Here is a 24749-nt window from a genome sequence, read left to right as displayed (position 1 = left end):
AATGTATGGGATTTATCAATGGCCATAGTGCACAGCTGTGCACGTGTAATCAATATCACGACTCCAGCTTCCTCTCTACCTGCATGTGGAAAGACTTACCAACACGCATCAACAAACAAAGCTCTCTGTTTAAATTTGACCTGTGGGTGCTGGAAATACCGCGATTGTCCAGCAGGAGGCGCCGAGCACATGTCGTCCGCCTTAACCTCACAGAAGGAGAAGAAGAGCAGCTGCAGTTTTCCTGATTCGCAGCTGATCTCTGTGCCTGAGCTGATCATCTCTGAAAGATCACTGATGGCAGTCAGAAACCGGGGACTGCTTTCTGTGACTGTATTTTTTATTCTGCATTAAAGCCCAAGGTGAGTTTAACTGAAGCTGTTAGCTGAGCTGTTCGCTAACACTTTGTGGCTAAATTCAAAATTGCTTCTTAATACCTGCGAGTGCACTTAGAAACGAAGAAGAAGCATTTGTTCCCTTCACACATGAACTGCACTGTATCTAGTCAATGGAGAGAGATTCAATGAAAATACACCACACATTGCTACTTATTCTGTTAGTTTGTTTAATTGACGCTTATTATAGTGAGTTTATTTGTTATATACTTAGAAGTTTATGGAAACATGGAATTGTAAATAAATGTGAATGAGTCAGTTGTGGATATTGGCTCACCGAGTTGCTGTGGTTTCTGGGTTTTTAAATGGTATGCCTGCCCAAAATTAATAATATAAAAATATTAATAAACACACATCATTATGGACAGTTTGTGATGATAAATCCACCACTCTGACACTTTTCCTACCCATGTGTATGTGTTTTTTAATATATTGTTTGTTTATATTAGCTACAGTTACTGTTAACGTTATACATTTTATAATAGTTACACATTTTATTTATAATGTGCTTTTAAGTGACTCAGAGATGCTTACAAATGTTAACACAAATAAACATAAATGAAGAAGATAAAGACAAAGAAAAAAGACAAGGAAAACAGAAGAAAATGTCAAGAAGAAAGAAAAATAGAAAACCATAAATATGAACTGGTATGAAATAAGTTACATAAATATTGAAAGCTTGGGAGAACAGGTGGGTTTTGAGACATGAGCCACTTGATACTGCTGAATAAAGACCAGCGAAAACACTTCAGAAATGCTTTTAGTGAGAATTCCCTTGGCTTGTAATTAATCATGCAAGGTTTCTTTTTTCCCCAGTACTTTTATTTTACTTACTTGTTTTATTTTAGTACTTGTTATTGTTATATCTTTTTGCACAACCTGTTACATGTGGCACTCTGTCCACTTTATCCACACTAGAACTGGGTACTAGTCGGCGCTGCACTGTCCTTTACTGTGCCTGTTGTCCTGTTTTAGGAAATTTGGACTTGTCTTGCTGTGTTTGCACATGTGCACATGTGTAGTCCTGTGTAGTCTAATGTAGTTTTGCTTTGTTTTATGTAGCACCATGGTCCTGGAGGAATGTTGTTTTATTTCACTGTGTACTGTACCAGCTGTATATTGTTGAAATGACAATAAAAGCCACTTGACTTGACTTTTCAAAAGTTAAGCCAGTGTTATCTTCTGTGTATTATTTCTACACTGAAACACAGAAGTCTGCTTTGTTTTTGCCCCTTTTTGCTATTCCATGTCTGTAAATATTTTGTAATCTTTGATTACATACAGTCCCCTCTGAAAGTATTGGAACAGCAAAGCCAATTCCTTTGTTTTTGCTATACACTGAAGACCTTTGAGTTTGTGATCAAAAGATGAATATGAGACAATAGATCAGAATTTCAGCTTCCATTTCCTGATAGTTACATCTAGATGTGTTAAACAACTTAGAACATGGCATCTTTTGTTCGAACCTGTCCAATTTTTTTAATTGATCACAAATATTAGAACATGAGACTGACAGGTGTTTCCTGTTGCTCAGGTGTGCCCTATTAGCTTGATTGTTTAAATAATTAATAGCTCTGAATGTCTACTCTTGGTTTGAGCCCTGGGTTTTCCCTGTGAAGACTACATTTGTTGTTAAAAAGGATAAACCAACATGAAAGACAGAGAGCTGTGTATGGGAGAAAAGAGAGAAAATCTATCAGAGCCATTGCACAAACACTGGGCATAGCCAATACAACAATTTAGAATGTCCTGAAAAAGAAAGAAACCACTGGTTCACTAACAACCAGACAGAACAGGTCAGCCAAAGAACACAACAGCAGCTGATGACAGAAACACTGTGAGAGCTGTGAAGAAAACCCCAAAAACAACAGTAAGTGACATCACCAACAACCTCCACAGGGCAGGGGTGAAGGTATCACAATCCACCATTTGAAGAAGACTTCAAGAGCACAAATTTAGAGGCCACACCACGAGATGCAAACCTCTCATCAGCAGTAAGAATCAGAAGGCCAGAGTGGAATTTGCAAAGAAATACAGAGATGAGCCGCAAAAGATATGGAACCAAGATGAATCTCTACCAAAGTGATGGAAAGGCCAAAGTGTGGAGAAAGAAAGGATCTGCTCATGATCCAAAACATACGAGCTCATGGGTGAAGCATGGTGGAGGTAGTGTCATGGCTTGGGCTTGCATGGCTGCTTCTGGAACAGACTCACTAATCTTTATTGATGATGGAGCTCATGATGGTAGCAGCAGAATGAATTCAGAAACCTACAGAAACATTCTGTCTGTCAATTTACAGAGAAATGCACACTGCAACACAACAAAGCACTTCATCAGGGGAAAAAGTGGAAGGTTTTAGACTCGCCAAGTCCATCAGCAGACCTTAACCCAACTGAGCAGCATTTCACCTCCTGAAGAGGAGACTGAAGGGAGAAACCCCCAAAACTAACAACAACTGAAAGGTACAAGCCTGACGCAGTTATTGCAAGCATGGGATATGCAACCAAATATTAAGCGTTATTTACTTTAATATACTTTAAGACTATCTGTTCCAATACTTTTGCTCACCTAAAAATTCTAAGTTGTTTAACACATCTAGATGTAAATGTAGATGAAATTCTAATGTTGTCTCATATTCATCTTTTGATCATCAAAAACAAAAGAATTGGCCTTGCCGATCCAATACTTTGAGAGGGGACTGTATGTTTTTTTTTGTTTTGTTTTTTTTGTCAGTGGTTGTAATTTGTTGTTCCACTTTCATGGTGTATTTGATTTTGGCTTTCCTTATTGCAGTCTTTAAATTATGTTTAGTTGCCATGATATGCACCTTTTTTTGCACAAATCCAGGACTTTTTTCCTTTTCTTTTTTTTTAAATTCTCTAGCAAACTGTGGACTTGCATTGTTTTTTGGGAGGAGAATGCCAAATAGTCGTTTATAAGTGAGCTTTAGGGATGATCGAGTGTATTATTTCCTTTGCACTTTGGTTTCTAGTGTTCATGGTAGCTGGGTAATATATAAAACAGATTGTGACGATCATATCGTCTAGGATGATGATTACTGCTTCTGAGTTTGCTTTTTTCATAAGCTAAGTTATCGACAATGGCTTAGCATTACTGTCCACTGGTACAGTCAACTTCAGAATTATTGGCACCCTTTATGAAAATATACAAAAAATGTGTATAATGCATACAACAAGTGATATTTTGAGACTGCATAGTTTTATTAACATGAAATTAGATCATTAGACTGAATGTACAGCTAGCATCTGAAGAATCTTCGATCTGAAGCTATGACTGTGAAATGTTAGGTCTCTTACATCTAAAACACTTATTGTTAATGAAACTATTACTGATCAGGAGTTAAATGAAGCTAGTCCTCCCAGATACAGTTATATACATCAGCTCCATCTAACTGGCAGAGGAGGAGGTGTCACAGTCATTTATAATGATAATCTAGGTGTCACTTAGAGGACATAGAGGTCGCAGCTCTTCAAGTCAGAACAGATCCTAACCCTAAAACCTGGTCACTAAAAGTAGATTTGTGTTTGGGCATGAACTGTATTAATTCATAGAAGATAGTCCATCCATGGACAGATAGATAGTCATCCATGGACCTCCTCTGCCCTCTATCCTCTAAACCCAGGAAGATTTCCTGCCCTGATCCTTGGCTATCGAATGTGTTATGCAGTAATCGGAAAGAATTAAGAACAGCAGAGAGGAAGTGGAAGAAATCACAACTCCACACAGATCTTGTCTCTTACCGTGCTCTCCTGTCTAAATTCTCCTCTGAAGTGACTTCTGCTAAGATTGCCTTCTACAAAGAAAAGCTAGAAACCTCTGCACAAGATCCTCGCAAGCTACACATCTTTTCTTCACTATTCAACCCTCCGGCTCCTCCTGCTCCATCCTCCCTGACTGCTGAAGACTTTGCCATTTTTTATGATGAGAAGATTGGAAAAATCTGCCAGACATTTACTTCTACCCCAACTCCTACACTACACACTGAGGATTCTCCTTCTCATTCGCAGCTACAGTTTTCTAAACTAACAACAGAAGAGACCCTGCAAATCATGCTACATGCTGCTAGATCAGCCGAACTGTCTTCAGTCCTCATCCTCCTTGACATTTCAGCAGCGTTTGACACAGTGAACCACAAGACTCTCTTGTTCACCCTCATGAGCCTAGCAATTCGTGGTGCAGCATGGCAATGGTTTGCTTCCTACCTGGAAGGTCCGTCATATCAGGTGACATGGAGGGGATCCACATCTGCTCCCCGCAGACTCTCCACTGGTGTTCCACAAGGCTCAGTACTTGGTCCTCTCCTGTTCTCCCTCTATACTCGATCTCTTGGTGCGGTCATATCCTCACATGGATTTTCATATCAGTGCTATGCAGCTGACACTCAACTCACCTGCCACCCACTTATCTCAAAGCACTTATCACACTTCGCATGGCACCACGCTCTCTCCGATCCCCTAGCACTGCTCGACTGCTCCCTCCATCTCTCAGGGTACAAGGAAGGCATGCATCGAGACTCTTCTCTGTTCTGGCACCAAGGTGGTGGAATGAACTTCCCCTAGATGTCCGAACAGCTGAGACTTACCTCTTCATACAGTACTTAAATTAGCACTTACCAAAAAAAAAAAAAAAAAGTGTTGTCTGAGCGCTTATCTATTACCTCCCAAAAGAGTTTTGGACTGATGGTATTCCTAGTTTGTGACCTAGTTGTCACGGCCACGCCAGACCAAAACACAAATCGTCACACTCCCTCGCCGGAATTCTAATCACACACACCTGTCTCTCATTTCCTTCCACATCATCTCTCCCCTACTTAAGCTCTTCGCTTCTCCCTCTTCTCTGTCCGGTCTCGTCTCTGCGATAACCAAAGCAACCCATGAAAGCCAACTACTACTATTCCTCCCTACGATTCCTCATACTTCCTACTCTGCCCCCATTTTGTCTGTTTCTCCAGCCATCACCATCCGGTAACTTCCTTCCTCTCATCTCTTTCTCCGTTTGTTTATTAATAAAACACCATTGTTCAATCTACCATCTCTGTGTCTCGAGTCGTACCTGCAGTGTGACACTAGTGAGCCAGTATCAGAATGTATTTTTGATAGACTTCAAAGCACTTTTGTAAGTCGCTCTGAATAAGGGCGTCTGCCAAATGCCATAAATGTAAATGTAAATAGTGAAGTTGTGTATTATTTGTATCTTTTTTCAGCATATTGTTTAAACTTCTCGTAATGAAATCAGCAGAAGACAGTTCATGCTGTTTTAGAACGTCTCGGACACAGGCTCCTGATCTTGCTGGCTCACAGGTAAATATTATTAATGTGCATTTATAAGGAATTCTTAAAGATGTGTTATTTATAAGGCATGTATAACAATTGAGTGGTTAAAAAGAAAATAAAAGCTGTTGATTTTACAGATTTTATTTACTTTGCTGAATAAGTATGACTGTTGTTTCATCATTCACACTGTGAGGATGGACAGATGGAGACTTGTTCTACTTTGGATAAAGAGACCTTCAGCTCCATGGGACATGCCTTCCCTGTGGACAAGCAGAATGTAGGATTCCAGATGAGGCCTCTAAAAGAAGAGCCTGAAGATGAAGACTACCTCAGTAAGCCAACAGGGCACATTTATAGTCCCGCCTTGGGTTAAATAGCACTCTCTAAATAACCTTGTAGTCTAACTAGGTCTAACTGTTGACTGGATAACCTCATCTCACTAATGTCACTACAGTCACTTCCACCTCATTGTTGTGTTTTATACTTTCCATTTCTTTTGAGGTGGAGGAGCATCAAGCTCGGTAGGACACATCATCCTGAACAAAGAATTTCTAAAGAATCCTATAAAGAAGGAAGACCACGAAGAGAAAGACTACCTCTGTAAGTTATATTATATATTTACTATAATAATAATAATAATAATTATAATTAGACGAGTGAACGGTTGGAAATAGTAAATAAAATAATTTATGTTGAGCCCACTCCTGCTATGCAAACACTCTACCCAACCAGCTTACATTTACATTTATGGCATTTGGCAGACACCCTTATCCAGAGTGACTTACAGAAGTGCTTTGAAGTTTCTATCAATAAATACATTCTGATACTGGTTCACTAGGTCAGGTACTAAGAGTACTATCAGTCTAAAAACCCTGTAGCCCTAGTTTAATATGAAAAAACACAAGGCAATACAACATTTTTAAATTAAAGTGCTAATTTGCTAAGTACTTCATCAGGAGGTAGGTCCTTATGTGAGAAGAAAGGGACAGTTGATTGTCCATAGTTACCCCAAGGATGCATGCACTGACCAAAGGTGAGATCTGAGAATGGTCCAGGGAGATCACAAGATCCTGACATGAGGATGAATCACCTGGGATGAACAGCAGTTTTGCTGGGATTCAGGTTCAGCCGATGAGCTGCCATCCATGACGAGATGTCTGCCAGACATGTTGAGATCTGAACAGAAACATGAGTGTCTGAGGGAGGAAAGGAGAGGATGAGTTGAATGTCATCTGTATAGCAATGATATGAAAACCCATATGAGGATAGAGGGAGAACAGATGAGAACACTCATGTTTCTGTTCAGATCTCATCATGTCTGGCAGACATCTCATCATGAGACTGATGAGGATGGACAAGAGAGTCTTGCTGTTGACTCTGGCGCATGCTGTTGAAAGGCTGAGGAAGATGAGGACTGATGACAGTTTGGCTGATCTAGCAGCACGTAGCTTCTCAGTGATGGCCAAACAGGCAGTTTCAGTGGAATGTGCCACTTTGAAGCTAGGCTGGTTAGGATCTTGTAGGTTGTCCTGTGAAAGATAGACAGTTGATTGTAGACAGTGCATTTGAGGATTTTAAAAGGAAAAGAGAGTAGCCATACCAGTCAGCTTAGTTACATATTGTGCAGGAGTGAGTTATTACAAAACACACCCAGGTATAATTGAAGGCGAGATTGTACAGTGGATATAAAAAGTCTACACATCCCTATTAAAATGGCAGGTTTTTGTGATGTAAAAAAAGAAACCAAGATAAATCATCTCAAAACTTTTTCCAACCTCAATGCGAAATTACAATATATAAAAATTAAGTGAAAAACAATCAGAAGGTTTTTTAGGGAAAAAGGAAAAATAAAAAAACTTACAATAACCTAGTTGCATAAGTGTGCACACCCCTAAACTAATACTTTATTGAAGCAACTTTTGATTTTATTACACCTCTCATTCTTTTTGGGTAAGAGTCTATCAGTGTGGCACATCTTGATTTAGCAATATTTTACCACTCTTTCTTGCAAAAACATTCTAGATCCATCATATTTTAGGGCATCTCCTGTGCACAGCCTGCGTCAGGTCACCCCACAGATTTTTAGTTGGATTCAGGTCTGGGCTCTGAAGGTTGTGCACTGAACTTGACTGGCATTTGTAGCTATTCATGATTCCCTCCACCTTGATAAAAGCCCCAGTTCAGGCTGAATAAAAGCAGCCCTAAAGCATGATGATGCCACCACCATGCTTCACCTTGGGTATGGTGTTCTTTTGGTGATGTGCTTTTTTTGCACCAAAAATAAATCTTGGAATTCTGGAATTATTATACCTTTTGGAATTGGTTTCATCAGACCATAACATATTTTGCCACATCGTTTGAGGTGATTTAGTGGAGCTTGGATGTTTTTTTGTGAGAAAGGCCTTCCATCTAGCCACCCTACCCCAGAGCCCAGTCATGTGAAAAATATGAGATATTGTTGTCACATGTAGAGTGTAATCAGTATTTGTAAGATATTCCTGCAGCTCCTTTAATGTTGCTGTAGGTCTCTTGGCAGCCTCCCTGGTAAGTTTTTGTCTTGTCCTTTTATAAATTGTAAACTGTTAAAATTATAAACTGTTCTTGGTGATGTCATTGTGGTGCTCTGTTTTTTTCTATTTGTTGATGGCCTTTACGGTCTTCCATGGTACGTCTAATGTTTTGGAAACTCTTTTATACCTCTTTTTATACCTCTTCTGATCGATATCTTTTAATAAGTGGGATTCCATAAATGCTTTTAAGCTCTTTGCAGACCATGGCTTCAGCAGTTGGATGAAACCAAGAAGATGTGAAGGAAATCCTACAGAAACAGTTGGTCTTTATTTGGGGTTAATCAGAATAATTTAATTGATGATAGCTGTATGATAATTACTTTTGAACATGATATCAAATGCGATTGGTTCAATCTGAACACAGTCACACCCCCAATTATAAAAGGGTGTGTATACTTATGCAACCAGGTTATTGTAACTTTATTTTTCCCAAAATGTTTCTGATTGTTTTTCACTTAATTTTTATATGTTGTAATTTCACATTTTTATATGTTGTAATTTCACATTTTTATATGTTGTAATTTCACATTTTTATATGTTGTAATTTTCTAGGGTGGAAAAAGTTCTGATTTATCTTAGTTTCATTTTTTTACATCACAAAGTCCTGCTATTTTAACAGGGGTGTGTGGACTTTTTATATCCACTGTATCTCATTATTCAGACACTGATATCTATGTCATTAATTTTTTTTCATGCATTCTGTCTTCTAGACTGTGAGGATTGTAGAGCCTTCTTCATAAATGAGTGTGAGGTTCATGGTCCTGCTCTTTTCATCCCTGATACTCATGTTCCCATGGGCATCACTGATCGAGCCAGACAAAGTCTTCCAACCGGACTAGAGATTCGCGAGTCTGATATTCCTGACGCAGGCCTGGGAGTGTTTAACATGGGGGAGACTGTTCCAGTTGGTGCACACTTTGGACCCTACCAGGGGGAACTGGTAGACAAAGAGGAAGCCATGAACAGCTGTTACTCCTGGGTGGTAAGTTCAATTTCAGTTCAATTCAGTTTTATTTGTATAGCGCTTTTAACAATGGACATTGTCACAAAGCAGCTTTACAGAAATAAATGGATTCACAAAAAATATATTGTAAATATGTGAATTTATCCCCAAGTTATCCCTAAGTAAGTTAGTTTCTTATTTTAAAAAACATTAGAGATATTGTATATTAACAAGTATCTCTTAATATATCAAATTTAACATGAGAGAGGGATATTTTATTCAATGTTTTTTTCACAATTTCGGTTCAATTTAGATAAATTTTATTTGTATAGTGCTTTTAACAATGACTATTGTGACAAAACAGTTTTACAGAAATATATAAATTCTAGATATAAATTTTAAATGTATAAATTTAGCCATAATGAGCAAGTCAGGGGCAACGGTTGCAAGGAAAACCTCCCTGAGATGATATGAGGAAGAAACCTTGAGAGGAACCAGACACATCATGGTGACACCGGATAGAGTGATAAGTAATTTCTTTTCTATAACTGTATACTATATGTTTAAATAGTGCAATTTAACAAGATCCTTTTGCTTTTTGAAAAGTTTTTGTAAAGAGTATAATAGTTCATTTTGTGATTGTTGATTTCATATGCTAATTATTAGCCTCCTGGACCTGGCATTGTGGCAGTGGTAATAAGCTTGGCAATAGTTAAAGAAGCAAACTGGATCTTTCAATCTGCCAAATATTCAAATACTCTGTAAGGAATAAGACCATCGCAAAATTTAATTTCATTAAAATTTAATTTTACTGAGCTTGGCCAGGGAGCTGGTGTTGGTTGTCCAGGTGAGGTCTTCCATGATGTGAAAACCAAGGAACGTCAATGAATAATAAAGGTGTTCATCACTCTCTCCACTGTAGAGCTGTTTATGCATGGGGAAGAGATCAGTGCAGGGCTTCCTGAAGTCAACACTCATCTCTCTTGTTTTGTCAACATTCAGAGACAGATTGTTGTTTTTTTGCACCAGCCCGTGAGCTGTTCTACCTCCTCTCTGTATGACGTCTCATCACTGTCACTGATGAGGCAGACTACTGTGGTGTCATCAGCGAAGTTTGTAACGGTGCAGCCTGTATCACCAACACTATTTCCTGAGGAGGGACCTTTGCTAGCGTCTACTCTGCATAGATGGAATCACACTCAACTCACTTAGTGTGAATGCAAAGTGTGTATTATCAATCAGCGATAAGATGCCACAATACACCAACCATTAAGCGTTAGCAAACATATTTGTGAATATTTACAAATACCAAACATACGTACACAAACTGTCCATAAACAATAGTCTCTGTCTTGTGCCGAATTGGAATGGTCTCACCAGTTATTATCTTGGAGAGGATGAATGAAAGCGGCCTGGAGACATGAGGATCTTTGTTCAGCTCTTCATGCAGGTCTTGAGGAAGGTAGGTCTTGTGCTGAGGGAGGATCTTATTAGAGTTCGTAAGTAATCCCAAGTGTACTTGCACAATCCCAGATTCAAAAACTCAGATCCACAAGAAGTTTTGTAACCATATTAAAAAGTACTTCTACACAACAGAAATTTATACATATTAACACCCAGAGCAACTTTTCTTCTAAACACAGCCATCTCCCACACAAATCTAGCAGTACAACTCAGTGTGTATTTACACTGATCAGCCATAACATTAAAACCATTGACAGACAATGTGAATAACATTATCTCGTTACAATGGCACCTGTCAAGGGGTGGGCTATATTAGGCAGCAAGTGAACAGTCAGTTCTCAAAGATGATGTGTTGGAGCAGGAAAAATGGGCAAGCGTAAGGAGTCATAGATTCCACAAGACCTCTGAAGTTGTGCTGTGGTATCTAGCACCAAGACGGTAGCAGCAGATCCTTTAGGTCCTGTAAGTTGCGAAATGGGGCCTCCATGGATCGGACTTGTTTGTCCAGCTCATCCCACAGATGCCCAGTTGGACTGAGAATAGATTGGGAATTTGGAGGCCAAGTCAACACCTTGAACTCTTTGTCATGTTCCTCAAACCGTTCCTGAACTATTTTTGCAGTGTGGCTGCTGAAAGAGGCCACTGACATTAGGGAATACTGTTACCATGAAGGGGTGTACTTGGTTTGCACCAATGTTTAGGTAGGTGGTACATGTCAAAGTAACATTCACACGAATGCCAGGACCCAAGGTTTCCCAGCAGAACATTACACAGAGCATCACTCTGCCTCTGCCAGCTTGCCTTCTTCCCATAGTGCATCCTGGTGCCATCTCTTCCCCAGGTAAGTGATGCAAATGCACCCGGTCGTCCACATGATGTAAAAGAAAACACGATTCATCAGACCAGGCCACCTTCTTCCATTGCTCCAGGGTCCAGTTCTGATACTTGCATGCCCATTGTAGGCACTTTTGGTGGTGGACAGGGGTCAGCATGGGCATTCTGACCAGTCTGCAGCTATACAGCTGCATATGCAGCAAGTTGCAATGCACTGTGTGTTCTGACACTTTTCTGTCACAGACAGCATTAACTTTTTCAGCAATCTTTGCTACAGTAGCTCTTCTGTGGGATCACCTTATATGGGTTAGCCTTTGCTCCCCACGCACATGACCCTGTCGCCAGTTCACCGGTTGTCCTTCCTTGGACCACTTTTGACGGGTACAGGTGCATACTGGGAACACCCTGCTGTGACAAGACTTGTTCGAGCAGACAGGAAGTCTATCGTAACGCAGATAAGCACGCTACAACGGTGGTTGGGCTACAACAGCAGATGACCAGAAGAACAAGTACCTAAGGCTCATGGGCACAGACTCACTTAAACTGGACAGTTGAAGACTGGAAAAAGAACAGGTGATTTTTTTTGTTCTGATCTTCACCTGTCCAGTTTGGGTGAACCCGTGCCCATGATAGCCTCAGATTCCTGTTCTTAGCTGCCAGGAGTGTAACCCAGTGTGGTCTTCTGCTGTTGTAGCCAATCCACCTTAAGATCAATGTTTTGTGCATGCAAAAAAGCTTTTCTGTTCACCCCAGTTGTAAAGAGTGCTTATTTCAGTTACTATATCCTTCCTAAGTCTATCGTAGCAATTGCCGTCCTGAGTCATCTTTATGGTTTCTAAGTACTCATCCACAGTAATCTCATTGATTTTTAGGCTGTCCATAAAAGCCCATCCTCAGCAGCAGCGAGTGGTATTCAGGTGATGAGAACTCCAACCAGAAGTAGGGCATCAGGATGGATCAGTCAGGTCCAGAGAGCAGAAGGAGTCAGGATCGCTGGTATCTCAAGAGTAGTACGTGTAGCTTGACAGAGAGAGAGAGAGAGAGAGAGAGAGAAACAGAAAGTATGCTCATTGTCATGTAATGTTTAAAGAAATTGTGCGTTGTGTGCAGAGTGCAAGCAGGGACTCAGGCAAGACTAGCTATGACAGCATTACTAAAAGGGAGAGCCAGAAGGTAACACAGACATGAGGATGCCCTGGGACATTAAGTGGCCAGTCACTCCACCGTGAACAAACCTGAGTGAACATGTGAGAGTGGGGAAGTGACAGCATCCAAACATCCTGTTTCACCAAAGCACTCTATGCCCATGAACCCTCTAGATCTGCTCCTTTTAATTAAGAAAAAAAAATTAACAAAAGGCATATACTGTATTTAGAAAATATTTGGCAGCAAGTAATTAAAAAGTGTATCTGCCCAGATTATCTTTACCAGGACCCAGAGTGAGGTTTTGGGGTGGTTACCACACACAAGCGCCTAGTGACTGGGACTCCCACTTAACCCATTTAGGCTCAGCCCAAAATGGCGACGTGGAAACTGACTTTGGGAACATGGAATGTCACTTGGCTGGCATGGAAAGAGTTTGAGCTATTGTGTGAGATGGAAAGGTATGGTAATGATATTTTTAAAAATACACTATATGGCCAAAGGTTTGTGGACACCTGACCATCACAGCCGTATCTGGGCTTTCCCCAAACTGTTGCCACAAACTTGGAAGCACACAACTGTATAAAATGACTTTCTTATGCTGGAGCATTACAGTGATAATGCACCTGTGTACAAAGCAAGGTAGAAATGGTTGGCGTAGGTTGGAGTGGAAGATGTTGAGTGGCCTGGACAGAGCTTTGACCTCGACCCCACTGAACATACCCTATATATAACATATGCCTCCTTACCCATCATCAGTGCCTGTCCTCACTAAAGCTCTTGTGGCTGACTGAGAAAATCCCAACAGTCACACTCCAAAATTTCATGGAAATGCTTCACAAAAGAGTGAAGGTTATTATAACAGCACAGGCAAGGTGGGGGGACTAATTGTGCAATGGGATGTTTAAAAAGCTTGGGTGGGATGGTTAGGAGTCCGAAAACTTTTGACCAAATATTGAATAGTTGGCCTTATTAACTACACATGGTATGGGCTGCAATACCACAATTCTTGATCAATTCAGTTCAATTCAATTTTATTCGTATAGCGCTTTTAACAATGGACATTGTCACAAAGCAGCTTTACAGAAATAAATGGATTCACAAAAATATATTGTAAATATTTGAATTTATCCCTAATGAGCGAGCCAGTGGCGACGGTGGCAAGGAATAACTCCCCGGGATGATATGAGGAAGAAACCTTAGAGGAACCAGGCTCAAAAGGGAACCCATCCTCATCTGGGTGCAATGGATAGTGCGATTATAGATAAATCCCTTCTACTATTGTGTACTATATGGACAAATAGTGCAATTGTGCAACCAATAAATTCATCACAGTTTTTGCAAGAAGTCCGGCTGGTTAAAATCTATCCACTCTCCACTGATGGAGTCCTGAGTACGAAGCTGCTCATGGCAACTGCAGCACCAAAGCCACTACAGCAATCGCAGTCCCAAGCCATTACAGTACAGCTCCCCATATGTGATCCCCATGCCATCTCCACAGCCCCCAGGTGGCGCCATCCCCAGCAATCCAAACAGTTCTTCAGGCAGTCCATATGGCACCACCCCAAGCAGCAGCGAGCGAACTCAACCGATGAGAACTCCAACCAGAAGTAGGGCATCAAGATGGGTCAGGCAGCGAGGAGGAGCAGAAGGGGTCAGGATCACTGGCATCTCTGTCATCTCAGAAGTAGCATGTGTAGCTCGACAGAGAGTGAGGGAGAGAGAGAGATGGAGAGAAAGGAAGAGATTGTTAGGTGAGCTTTTGTTCTCTAATGGTTAAGCACAATGTACTTTGCATGCAGAGTGCAAGCAGGGACTCCGGCAAGACTAGCTATGACAGCATAACTAAATGGGAGAGCCAGAAGCTAACACAGACATGAGGGCACCCTGGGACATAAAGCAGCAGCCACTCCACCGTCGACAAACCTGAGTGAACGCGTCAGAGTGGGGGGGCGACAGCATCCAAACATCCCAGTTCACCACAACACTCTATGCCTGTGAAACCCTCCAGACCTGCCCCTGTACCTAAGAAAACTATTCACAAAAGGCTTGACTAAACAAATATGTTTTCAGCCTCGACTTAAACACTGAGACTGTGTCTGAGCCCCGAACACTAAGTGGAAGGCTGTTCCATAACTGTGGGGCTTTGTAAGAGAAAGCTCTACCCCCAGCTGTAGCCCGCGTTATTCAAGGTACCAACAAATAGCCTGCACATTTTGATCTGAGTAGGCATGGCCGATCATAAAAGACCAAAAGTGGCGCGAGACCATTTAGTGCTTTATAGGTCAATAGTAGTATTTTATAATCAATACGAAATTTGATTGGGAGCCAATGCAGTGTGGATAAGATAGGGGTGATGTGGTCATATCTTCTGGTTCTAGTAAGGACTCTCACTGCTGCATTCTGGACTAACTGGAGCTTGTTTATGCATCTACTGGAGCATCCAGACAGTAAGGCATTACAATAATCCAACCTAGAGGTAACAAAAGCATGAACTAATTTTTCTGCAACGTGTAGTGACAATATATATCTTATTTTAGCAGTATTTCTGAGATGAAAGCAATCCTAGTTATATTATCTACATGAGCTTCAAAAGAAAGACTAGGGTCGATAATCACACCAAGGTCTTTTACTGCTGCACATGATGAAGCATAAAGGTCATCCAGAGTTATTATGTAATCAGAAAGCTTACTTCTAACTGCATGTGGTCCTAGTACAAGTACTTCTGTCTTGTCAGAATTAAGTAAGAGAAAGTTAATAAACATCCACTTTCTAATGTCTTTTACACATTCCTCAACTTTATTAAGCTGGTGTCTGTCATCTGGCTTTGCTGAAACATACAACTGTGTGTCATCAGCGTAACAGTGGAAACTAATACCATGCTTACGGATAATTTTGCCCAGAGGTAGCATATATAGAGAAAAGAGCAGTGGGCCTAAAACAGAGCCTTGCGGGACACCAAACTTTACCTTAGTATGAGAAGAGAAGTCACTATTTACATCTACAAACTGATAACGATCAGTCAAATAAGACCTGAGCCAGGAAAGGGCTGTTCCCTTAATGCCTACTACATTTTCTAGTCTATCGAGGAGAATAGCATGATCAATGGTATCAAATGGTATTGGGGTGGGCTCTCTCCTGTTGTGGGGATCCCACAGGAGGTAAGCCTGATGTGGGTGTGAAGGTACTCACCAGTCCCCAGCTGAGGTCTTTGGAGTTGGTATTTTTCCTAGTGGACAAGCACAGAGTTTCCTTAGTTACATTTCGAGTTTCAGAAAAGAAAACTCTGACTGTTCGTGCATATGCATCAAATAGCAGGTCAGAGCATTGAGCCTTCTTGGAGAAGGTGCAGCAATGCTCCTACTGACTCCATAGTGCTCCTGGGTACTCTGTGCTCATGTTGGGAATGATGGAGATACTTGAAGGGATATGATTGTGAGTAATGGCGTCCCAGAGGAAATGTTGACAGATGGACTGTTGACCTCAGGAGAGGGAAAGTTGACCATCCACAACCTCTGCTGAGTAAAAGATTGTTGAGCTCTACTGGGAATATTGATATAAGGAGCACTTTGAGGAACTCCTTAACCAGTGGATATGCCTTCAAGAGAGAAACCTCTGGTGTTTTAGAGTTCATCTCTGAGGTTACTATGGTAGTTAGAGACTTTTATAGCAGCAAGGCTCCATCAGTGGATGAAATTTGGCCTGAGATGTTGAAGGCATCATGTTGGGGTCATGTGGATAAAATGCATTTTCAGTTTTGCATCAAGATCTGGGACAGTGCCATTTGGCAAACTGGTGTGGGTGGTCCCTGTTTTTTAAATAGGGGGACCAGAGGGTGTGTTTGAGGCAAAGGAATCACACTTCTTAGTCTCCTTGGGAAACTTTATTGCAGTTCGTTCTGGAGTATATACTCTGTTCAGTAGTTGAATTTAGGATTCTAGAGGAACAGTGCGGTCTCCACTCAGGCTGTGGAACAGTGGACCAGCTTTGCTAATCCAGTCTACATCTCTTTTGTGGATTTGGAGAATGCCTATGATCCTGTACCTTGACAATTTTTGTGGGAGATACTGCAGTAAGGGATCTGGGTTGCTACCACAAGTGATAGTCTCTGTCTGAGTACAGTGACAGTTGAGTCTGCATTCTTGATGTAAAATCGACACCATCTATGGTGGGTGTTGGACTCTATCAAGGGTGTGTCTTGTCTCCACTCCTGTTTGTGGTTTTCATGGGCAGGATATCAAGACATGCCCAAGGTTGGAGAGGTGATCGGTATAGGAGGATAAAGGTAACATCACTGTTATTTGCACGTTATCTGTCGGATTCAGTCTATTCAGCAGTTCCAAATTTTTTTTTTCTTAAGTAAATTCTTTTTTTTGGAATACCAGGCTCTTATTTTCAGTATAGAGGCATGACAGCAAGCATTTGCTGTCATTGATCATTTTCGTGGCCACCTTTAAAAACTCTTCTATCAGAACCTTCAGCTTTATAAATGTGATAATGAACACTAAGGACAACACACTAATTTTGTCTTCATAATGTTTAGTAGAACAGAATTTGTGTAGATCACATCGGTTTTTCCTTTTAAGTTAAAATTTAAACATAAGGGTCATGTAATTAAACTTTATTACACAGTATTAATTGCAATGATGATTAAAATATAATGGAAAATGTATACTGCACTCTTTGCAGATATTTAAGAGCAGACAGTGTGAGGAATACATAGATGGCAAGAGAGAAATGCATGGTAACTGGATGAGGTGAGGAATACAAGTTCCCTGAATACAGGTTATGTTCTTTATTTAGTGGAAAACCTTTGTTTTCCCCCTGCCACTCTCTCACTTTTTCTCACTGTGTCACTTTAATTTTTTTTCTCTCTGTCCCTCATTCTCTTAGATATGTGAATTGTGCTCGCAATGATGATGAGCAGAATCTTGTGGCATTTCAGTATCGAGGGGGAATTCTGTACCGTTGCTGTCGACCAATTTACCCAGGACAGGAGCTTTTGGTGTGGTATGAAGAGGAGTATGCCAAAGATCTTAGCACTGTATTTGACTACCTCTGGAACAAAAAATGTTTCCCAAATGGTAATGTCCAAAACTTGAATGTCTATATGATCATGATACTGTTTTGTCATGAATTTCCTCAGAGCACAGTGCTTTTGACTACTCGACAGTCCTATCCTAATGTTTTGGAATGTTAAGTCCAGTTCTTCTGTTTTTGCCAAAGACAGAAGACATTTAGGTTTAATATCAAAAGGTGAATATGAGACAGTTTATGAGAATATGCATTCTTCACTCTTCTTTCCCTTCAGCCTCCTCTTCAGGAGGTGAAATGCTGCCCCGTTGGGTTAAGGTTAAGTGTAGACATTCAGAGCTATTGTTTAAATAATTAAACTGGGCACACCTGAGCAAAAAAAGACACACATCAGTCACATGTTCCAATATTTTTTAATCACTTGAAAAATGGGTGGGTTCAAACATAAGGTGCCATGTTCTAAGTTGCTTAACACATCTATCTGTAAATATCAGGAAATGAAAACTGAAATTTTGATCCATTATCCCATATTAATCTTTTGCTCTCAAACCCAAATGACTTCAGTGTATAGAAAAAACAATAGAATTGGCCTTGTAGTTCCAGTATTTTTGGAGGAGAATGTATGTGCATAGCCCATGCTTTTATTGTGAAATTGTTTGTTTTCCTTTCTTGGCCTTGTCTCTGCCCCTTGTTTTGTCATATGCATGTCATTCCTGTTTTGGTAATGAGTAGTCTAAGGTCTCACGTTTTACTGTTTCATGGCAAAGTCTCATTGTATGTACACTCCCAGGCAAAAAAAAAAAGGACCAAGCCCAAAATAGTAAATATTAAGCTTTTAATGGTCTTAACATCATTGGTCAGAAAATTAGCAAGAATTACCATCAATGAACCTGAGTAATCTTGTAAGGTGCTATGTCCACAAATTCTTGGATCTGTACCTTGACCCAAGTAGGCTTAAATATTTGTTTCTATGAATTTTAAATGACTGCCAGTTTTATTTTTTTTAAACTTAACACTAGGTGAATTTATTCTGTTCTTCTGTATCAGAAGTGTTCCTAAAAATTACACTGCATTGCATTTTTTTTGTCTTTTACAGAAATGAATAACAGCCAGTTGCAAGTCTTCTCCTGCTCCTTGTGTTCACTTTCCTATACATCACAAACCTACCTGCACAGACATATGAGAAGATGCCACTATGGCGAGTATACAAGACTGACTGAACCAATTACTTTTGATATTCTGATACCCACAATAAGCTTCGATATTCGACCAACATCCTCTGGTACTCTCCTCATGAACACCCCCCAACAACAAATGCAGAAAGAAATGCGTAACTGCTTAGAATGTGGAAAGACTTTTCTTCAACAGAGCCACTTTGAACTCCATCAGCACCTTCACACAGTAGAGAGCCCGTATCAGTGCTCACAGTGTGGGAAGAGTTTCAGAGAGCGAGGTAATCTCCAACGCCACCAACGCACTCACACTGGACAGAAACCGCATCAATGTTTGCAGTGTGGGAAAAGTTTCAGCGAGAGAGGCACACTTCAACGTCACCAACGCACTCACACAGGAGAGAAACCATATCAGTGTTTGCAATGTGGAAAGAGCTTTACACTCCAGAGTCATCTCCAAACACACCAGCGCATTCACACAGGAGAAAAGCCGTATCTGTGTTTGCAGTGTGGAAAAAGATATATTCAGCTGAGTACTCTCAAACTACACCAACGCACTCACACAGGGGAAAAAAAGTTTCAGTGCTCACAGTGTGGAAAGAGTTTTACTCATCTGAATAATCTACAAACACACCAGCGCATTCACACGGGAGAGAAAGCATATCACTGCTCACAGTGTGGAAAGAATTTTACCCATCAGAGTCATCTCAAACGGCACCAGCGCATTCACACAGGAGAGAAGCCCCATCAGTGCTCACAGTGCGGGAAGAGTTTTAGTCATGAGAGTGCTTTACAGCGACACCAACGCATTCACACAGGGGAGAAGCCATATCAGTGTTCACAGTGTGGAAAAAGTTTTACTCATGACACTGCTTTGAAACGACACCAACGTGTCCACACAGGAGAGAAGCCATATCACTGCCCACAGTGTGGGAAGAGTTTTACTCAACAGAGTAATCTCCAAATACACCAGCGCATTCACACAGGAGAGAAGCCATATCAGTGCTCACAGTGTGGGAAAAGTTTTACTCATCAGAGTAATCTCCAAATACACCACCGCATTCACACAGGAGAGAAACCATATCAGTGTTCACAGTGTGGAAAGTGTTTTACTCACCGGAGTGCTTTCCAACTACACCAGCACATTCACACTGGAGAGAAAACATATGACTGTTCACAGTGTGGGAAGAGTTTTTCTCATGAGACTGCTTTCCAACGACATCACCGTATTCACACAGGAGAGAAGCCGTATCAGTGCTCACAGTGTGGGAAAGGTTTCACTGAAAAGAGTAATCTTCAAACACATCAGCGCATTCACACAGGAGAGAAGCCATATCAGTGCCTGCAATGTGGAAAGAGTTTTACTCATCAGAGTCATGTCAAACTACATCAACGTATTCACACAGGGGAGAGGCCATACTGTTGCTCACAGTGTGGAAAGAGTTTTACTCAACAAAGTAATCTTCAACGACACCAGCGCATTCACACAGGATAAAAGCCATATCACTGATCACAATTTGCTGAGTTTTCAAAAATATTTAATTTAATTCAATTTTAGTTGTATAGCGCTTTTAACAATGGACATAGTCACAAAGCAGCTTTACAGAAATAAATACACTCAAAATATAAATTTTAAATAAATTTAAGATACGGAAGTGCACTTGTGCACTTGGGAGTCTGTTCTACAGTTCCTTGCATAAATATCCACATTTTGTAGTGTTAGAACTTGGAACTGAAATAGATTTAATTGGGATTATATGATATGAATCTACAGCTCCAGCTGGGCAATCCTCAGATGCTCCCAGCTGTAAGATGTAAGCTGTCCAGCAGGTCCTGGATCTGCCTTGGGGTCTCCAATTTGGAGGAGCAGTGACTCTACTCAGAGATTTTCCTGGATTGTTTAGCTCCTCACCCAGCCATGGAGAGTAAGCCCAGCAAACCTCCATTTCCACCGCCTGTACTCATGACCTTATTCTTTTAGTCAGTGCCAGTAGCTTGTGAACATAGGTGAGTATAGGCATGCAGATTGATGGCTAAACAGACAGCTTTGTCTGCAAATTGAGCTCCTGCTTCACTCCCAGACGAGTAAAGCAACTGTAATATTGGTGTTTTTTCCCTCACTTGTGAATAAAATCCCAGCGTATTTAAATTCCTCTATCAGGGAGCAAGGTCTGATTACATCATTCCACTAAAATAGCCCATAATATTATAGTGAGTGGGTGGGGAATAAGTAGGGTTTGAAAAATTATTTACAAATAAAAAACAAACAAAGAAGAGATGATTGTATAAGTATTCACTCCTATTGCTGTGTAACTCCTAAGTTAGTTCTGGAGCAAGCAGCTGTCATCAGAGGTCACATAATTAGTTGAATATAGTTGACCTATGTGTAATCACATTGTCTTAGTATAAAAACACCTATTCCTGGAAGAATCCAGAGTTTGTTAGAGAACATACCTAACAAACATACCTAACAATCTAAACAAACAGCATAATAAAGTCTAAGGAGCTACCAAAACAAGTGTGGAACAAAGTACTGGAAAAGTATAAATCAGCGTTTGGTTATTTAAAAAAAATCCCAAACTTTGAACATCGCATAGAGGGACATTAAATAATCTATTATTTAAAAATTCGAAGAATACGGCACAACTGTGACTGCCTAGAGGAGACCATCCACCAAATGTTAGACAGCGTGTAAAGGGGATTAGTCAGAGAAACAACCAAGAGGACAAACCTATATGTGAAGGAGCTGGAGAGAACCACCACTTAGGTGGGCAAAGCTGTTTACAGGACATCCACAGTCTGGACATTCCATATAGCTGGACTTTATGGAAGACTTTTATTTAAAAAAAAAAACAAAAAAAAAACCGCATATGTTTGGAGTCTCAGCAAATATCAAAAAAAGGTTCTGTGGTCTGGTGAGAACAAAACTGAACTTCTGACCTTGGCATAAAGCACTGTGATTGGTGAAAAGCAGACACTGCCCTGAGAACACCATCCCCAGTGTGAACCATGAAGGTGGTAGCATCTTGTTATGGGAAAACCTGTCAGGGTTAAGGGCAGGGTAGATGGAGTCAAATGTAGGACAATCCTAAAAGCCTTTTGCCCCTTCATCAATTGTGCACCGTGGGTCTGTACTTTGAAGTACTGCTGGGCTTTGGGTGTCAAGTGGGAAGGGCTCACAACCAACAAAAGCAGCTAATGAATGCACAAATCAACAACTCTGGACAGTTAGCCCTGTATTGACTCACACTTATTTGAATTATATATAGATAGTATAGTGTGTCACAGTGTTCAAAAGTTTGTTTTACATATTGTAAACTACTTCACAGAGGTGCATATATACAAAAATGTGGAAAGCTAATCTGATTGCACTCTTAAAGATCCTGAAGCTAAGAAAAGTGTACAAAAGTCTCCATGGCCTGTGTAATAGGATAAAAAAATCATAAGTTAAATTAGTTTGTGTAATTTGTTGCTTTTTTGCTGACATAGTGCAGTGTGGTCACAGATCCAGGGTCCATGGTTCAATCCTGAGCTTGGATTACTGTCTGTGTGGAATTTTGCATGTTCTAAACCTAACCCTGTGTGTTCATATAGGTTTCCTCTCCCTGTCCAAAAAACATGCAGTTAGGCAGATTGGGTATGCTAAATTATTCCTAGGTGTGAATGCGTGGGTCTGGGATACCCACGCATACCCTGGGATGGACTGGCATCTCATCTGTGTAGAATTCTTATGCCTTCTGACCAGTGATACTGGGATAGTCTTTGGAACCACAGTGACCCTGCCCATGATAAAGCAGTTACTGATGAATAAATGAATGAATGAATGAATGAATGAATGAATGAGTAATAATGGTTTGTGTATGGTTTTCATATTTGTTGTTACTTTGGAACTTTACCCATTAAAATACTGTCCATAATGTGATTACTGCTACTGCTATCTGTAATTTTAAGTTTAATTGTTTAATTTTGTCCATTTTAATTCAGATAGTTTCTTTTGTTTTTTTAATTATTGTTTTATTAATAAGATAATGTTTACTGTGAAATAATAGCATAGTATAGAACAGGTATTCCAATAACAAATGCAGCTACAAGCAGCGATCATCGAGGTCCAAGCACTTTTATTCAGATTTATAGGCTCATGCTGTCATCTTGTGTTGCAACATGACACTGCACACTGAATGTTTTAGTAGTTATAATCTTATAGCATATATCAGATGTATAATATGTATAATGTTGTATTATACATATCTTCACTATATTATTGAGTACATGTTTAGTCATATGTATAGTCACGACATTAAAAAAAACAACAAATACCAATAATAACAATAATAGTATCTCATTATTATTGTTATTATTATTATTACATTATGTAATATTAATATAATTAGTATTATATACAAAAAGCTTCAACTAAGGTACATTTAACATTGGAAACATTCAAGCTCGTTCAGTGTGTTGAGTGCAGAATGTTTAGTCATTCTTCATCCGTCATTAGTAATAGCTTTATTTGTGAAAAGTGTATGTTTTATTTAGTTATCTGACAGAGAAGATTGCAGCATTACAGTGCACATCCAGATGCTAGAGATCTTGGACCATTACTACACTCCATTCAATGACTGCTACAAGGCACAGTCTCATCCACCGTTTGAGAAATCAGATTGTGTTGCCATATTCATCATGCCTAGATACAAACGAAGGCTGAAACAGGAAACTCCAGATCAAAGGGAGGTTGTGCGCTGGACGGACCAATCAGTTCCCTTAATGCCTACTACATTTTCCAGTCTATCGAGGAGAATAGCATGATCAGTGGTATCAAAAGCTGCACTAAGGTCAAGCAGCACAAGCAAGGAGACACAACCTTGATCAGAGGCCAGTAGTAAGTCATTTACCACGTTAACCAGTGCTGTCTCTGTGCTATGATGAGGCCTAAATCCTGACTGATACATTTCATGAATGTTATTCCTATGTAAGTATGAGCATAGCTGCTGTGCTACAACCTTTTCTAGGACCTTGGAGATAAAGGGGAGGTTTGATATTGATCTATAGTTAGACAGCTGACAGGGGTCAAGGTCAGGTTTGTTAATCAGGGGCTTGATAACTGCTAGTTTAAAAGATTTAGGTACATAGCCAATGCTAAGGGAAGAATTTATCTTTAAAAGAGTTTTGATTGTTTCAGGAATTATCTGTTTGAGGAAACAAGTAGGTAAAGGATCTAGTATACAGGTTGATGATTTTGATGATGAAATTAGTGAAATTAGTTCAGTCTCTTCAAGGGGAGTAAAACATTGTAATTGTTGATCTGATATTATTATATTATCATCTACAGGGTTACTCATAAAACTCTGGTTTTAAATTAATAGTCTGAATTTTTTGCCTGATATTTTCAATTTTACCATTGAAAAGATTCATGAAGTCATCACTGCTATATAATGATTGTGTGCATGTTTCTATTGTGGTCTTATTCCTAGTTAATTTTGCTACAGTATTAAACAACTGCTCCCCGGGCGCCGCAGCCTAAAAAGGCTGCCCATTGCTCCGTGTGTGTGTGTGTGTGTGTGTGTGTGTGTGTGTGTTCACAACTGTGTGTGTGCACTTGGATGAGTTAAATGCAGAGCACAAATTCCGAGTATGGGTCACCATACTTGGCCACAAGTCATTTCACTTCACATCACTTCAAATAAGAATCTAGGATTATTTCTGTTATCTTCAATTGGGGTGGAGAGATACACTAATCTGGCAGCACTAAGAGCTTTCCTATAGCTCAAAAGGCTCTCCTTCCATGCTATTTGAAATACTATCGATTTAGTTTGATGCCATTTATGTTCTAGTTTTCGAGTGGTCTGTATTAAAATTCGCTATACCAGGGTGCTAGTTTTTTCTCCCTAATTATTCTTCTTTC

The 24749-nt window shown here is 40.1% G+C and overlaps 1 protein-coding gene across 1 annotated transcript; it reads left to right on the top strand.

Annotated features, from left to right (window-relative positions):
* The first annotated feature begins 201 nt into the window (after positions 1–201).
* Positions 202–22769, top strand: LOC113525383 (zinc finger protein 345). The gene is made up of 8 exons (XM_026911880.3): positions 202–359; positions 5618–5714; positions 5881–6019; positions 6189–6287; positions 8968–9239; positions 17331–17398; positions 17535–17725; positions 18772–22769. Exons 2-8 carry the CDS (start codon positions 5640–5642, stop codon positions 20340–20342), a joined length of 2415 nt encoding a protein of 804 aa, XP_026767681.3. The 5' UTR covers positions 202–359; positions 5618–5639; the 3' UTR covers positions 20343–22769.
* Positions 22770–24749: the final 1980 nt, after the last annotated feature.

The sequence above is a fragment of the Pangasianodon hypophthalmus genome, chromosome 9 (assembly GCF_027358585.1).
Source record: "Pangasianodon hypophthalmus isolate fPanHyp1 chromosome 9, fPanHyp1.pri, whole genome shotgun sequence".
Taxonomy (NCBI): Eukaryota; Metazoa; Chordata; class Actinopteri; order Siluriformes; family Pangasiidae; genus Pangasianodon; species Pangasianodon hypophthalmus.
The sequence above is the reverse complement of the archived record's forward strand: the minus strand, read 5'-3'. Positions and strand labels throughout refer to the sequence as shown.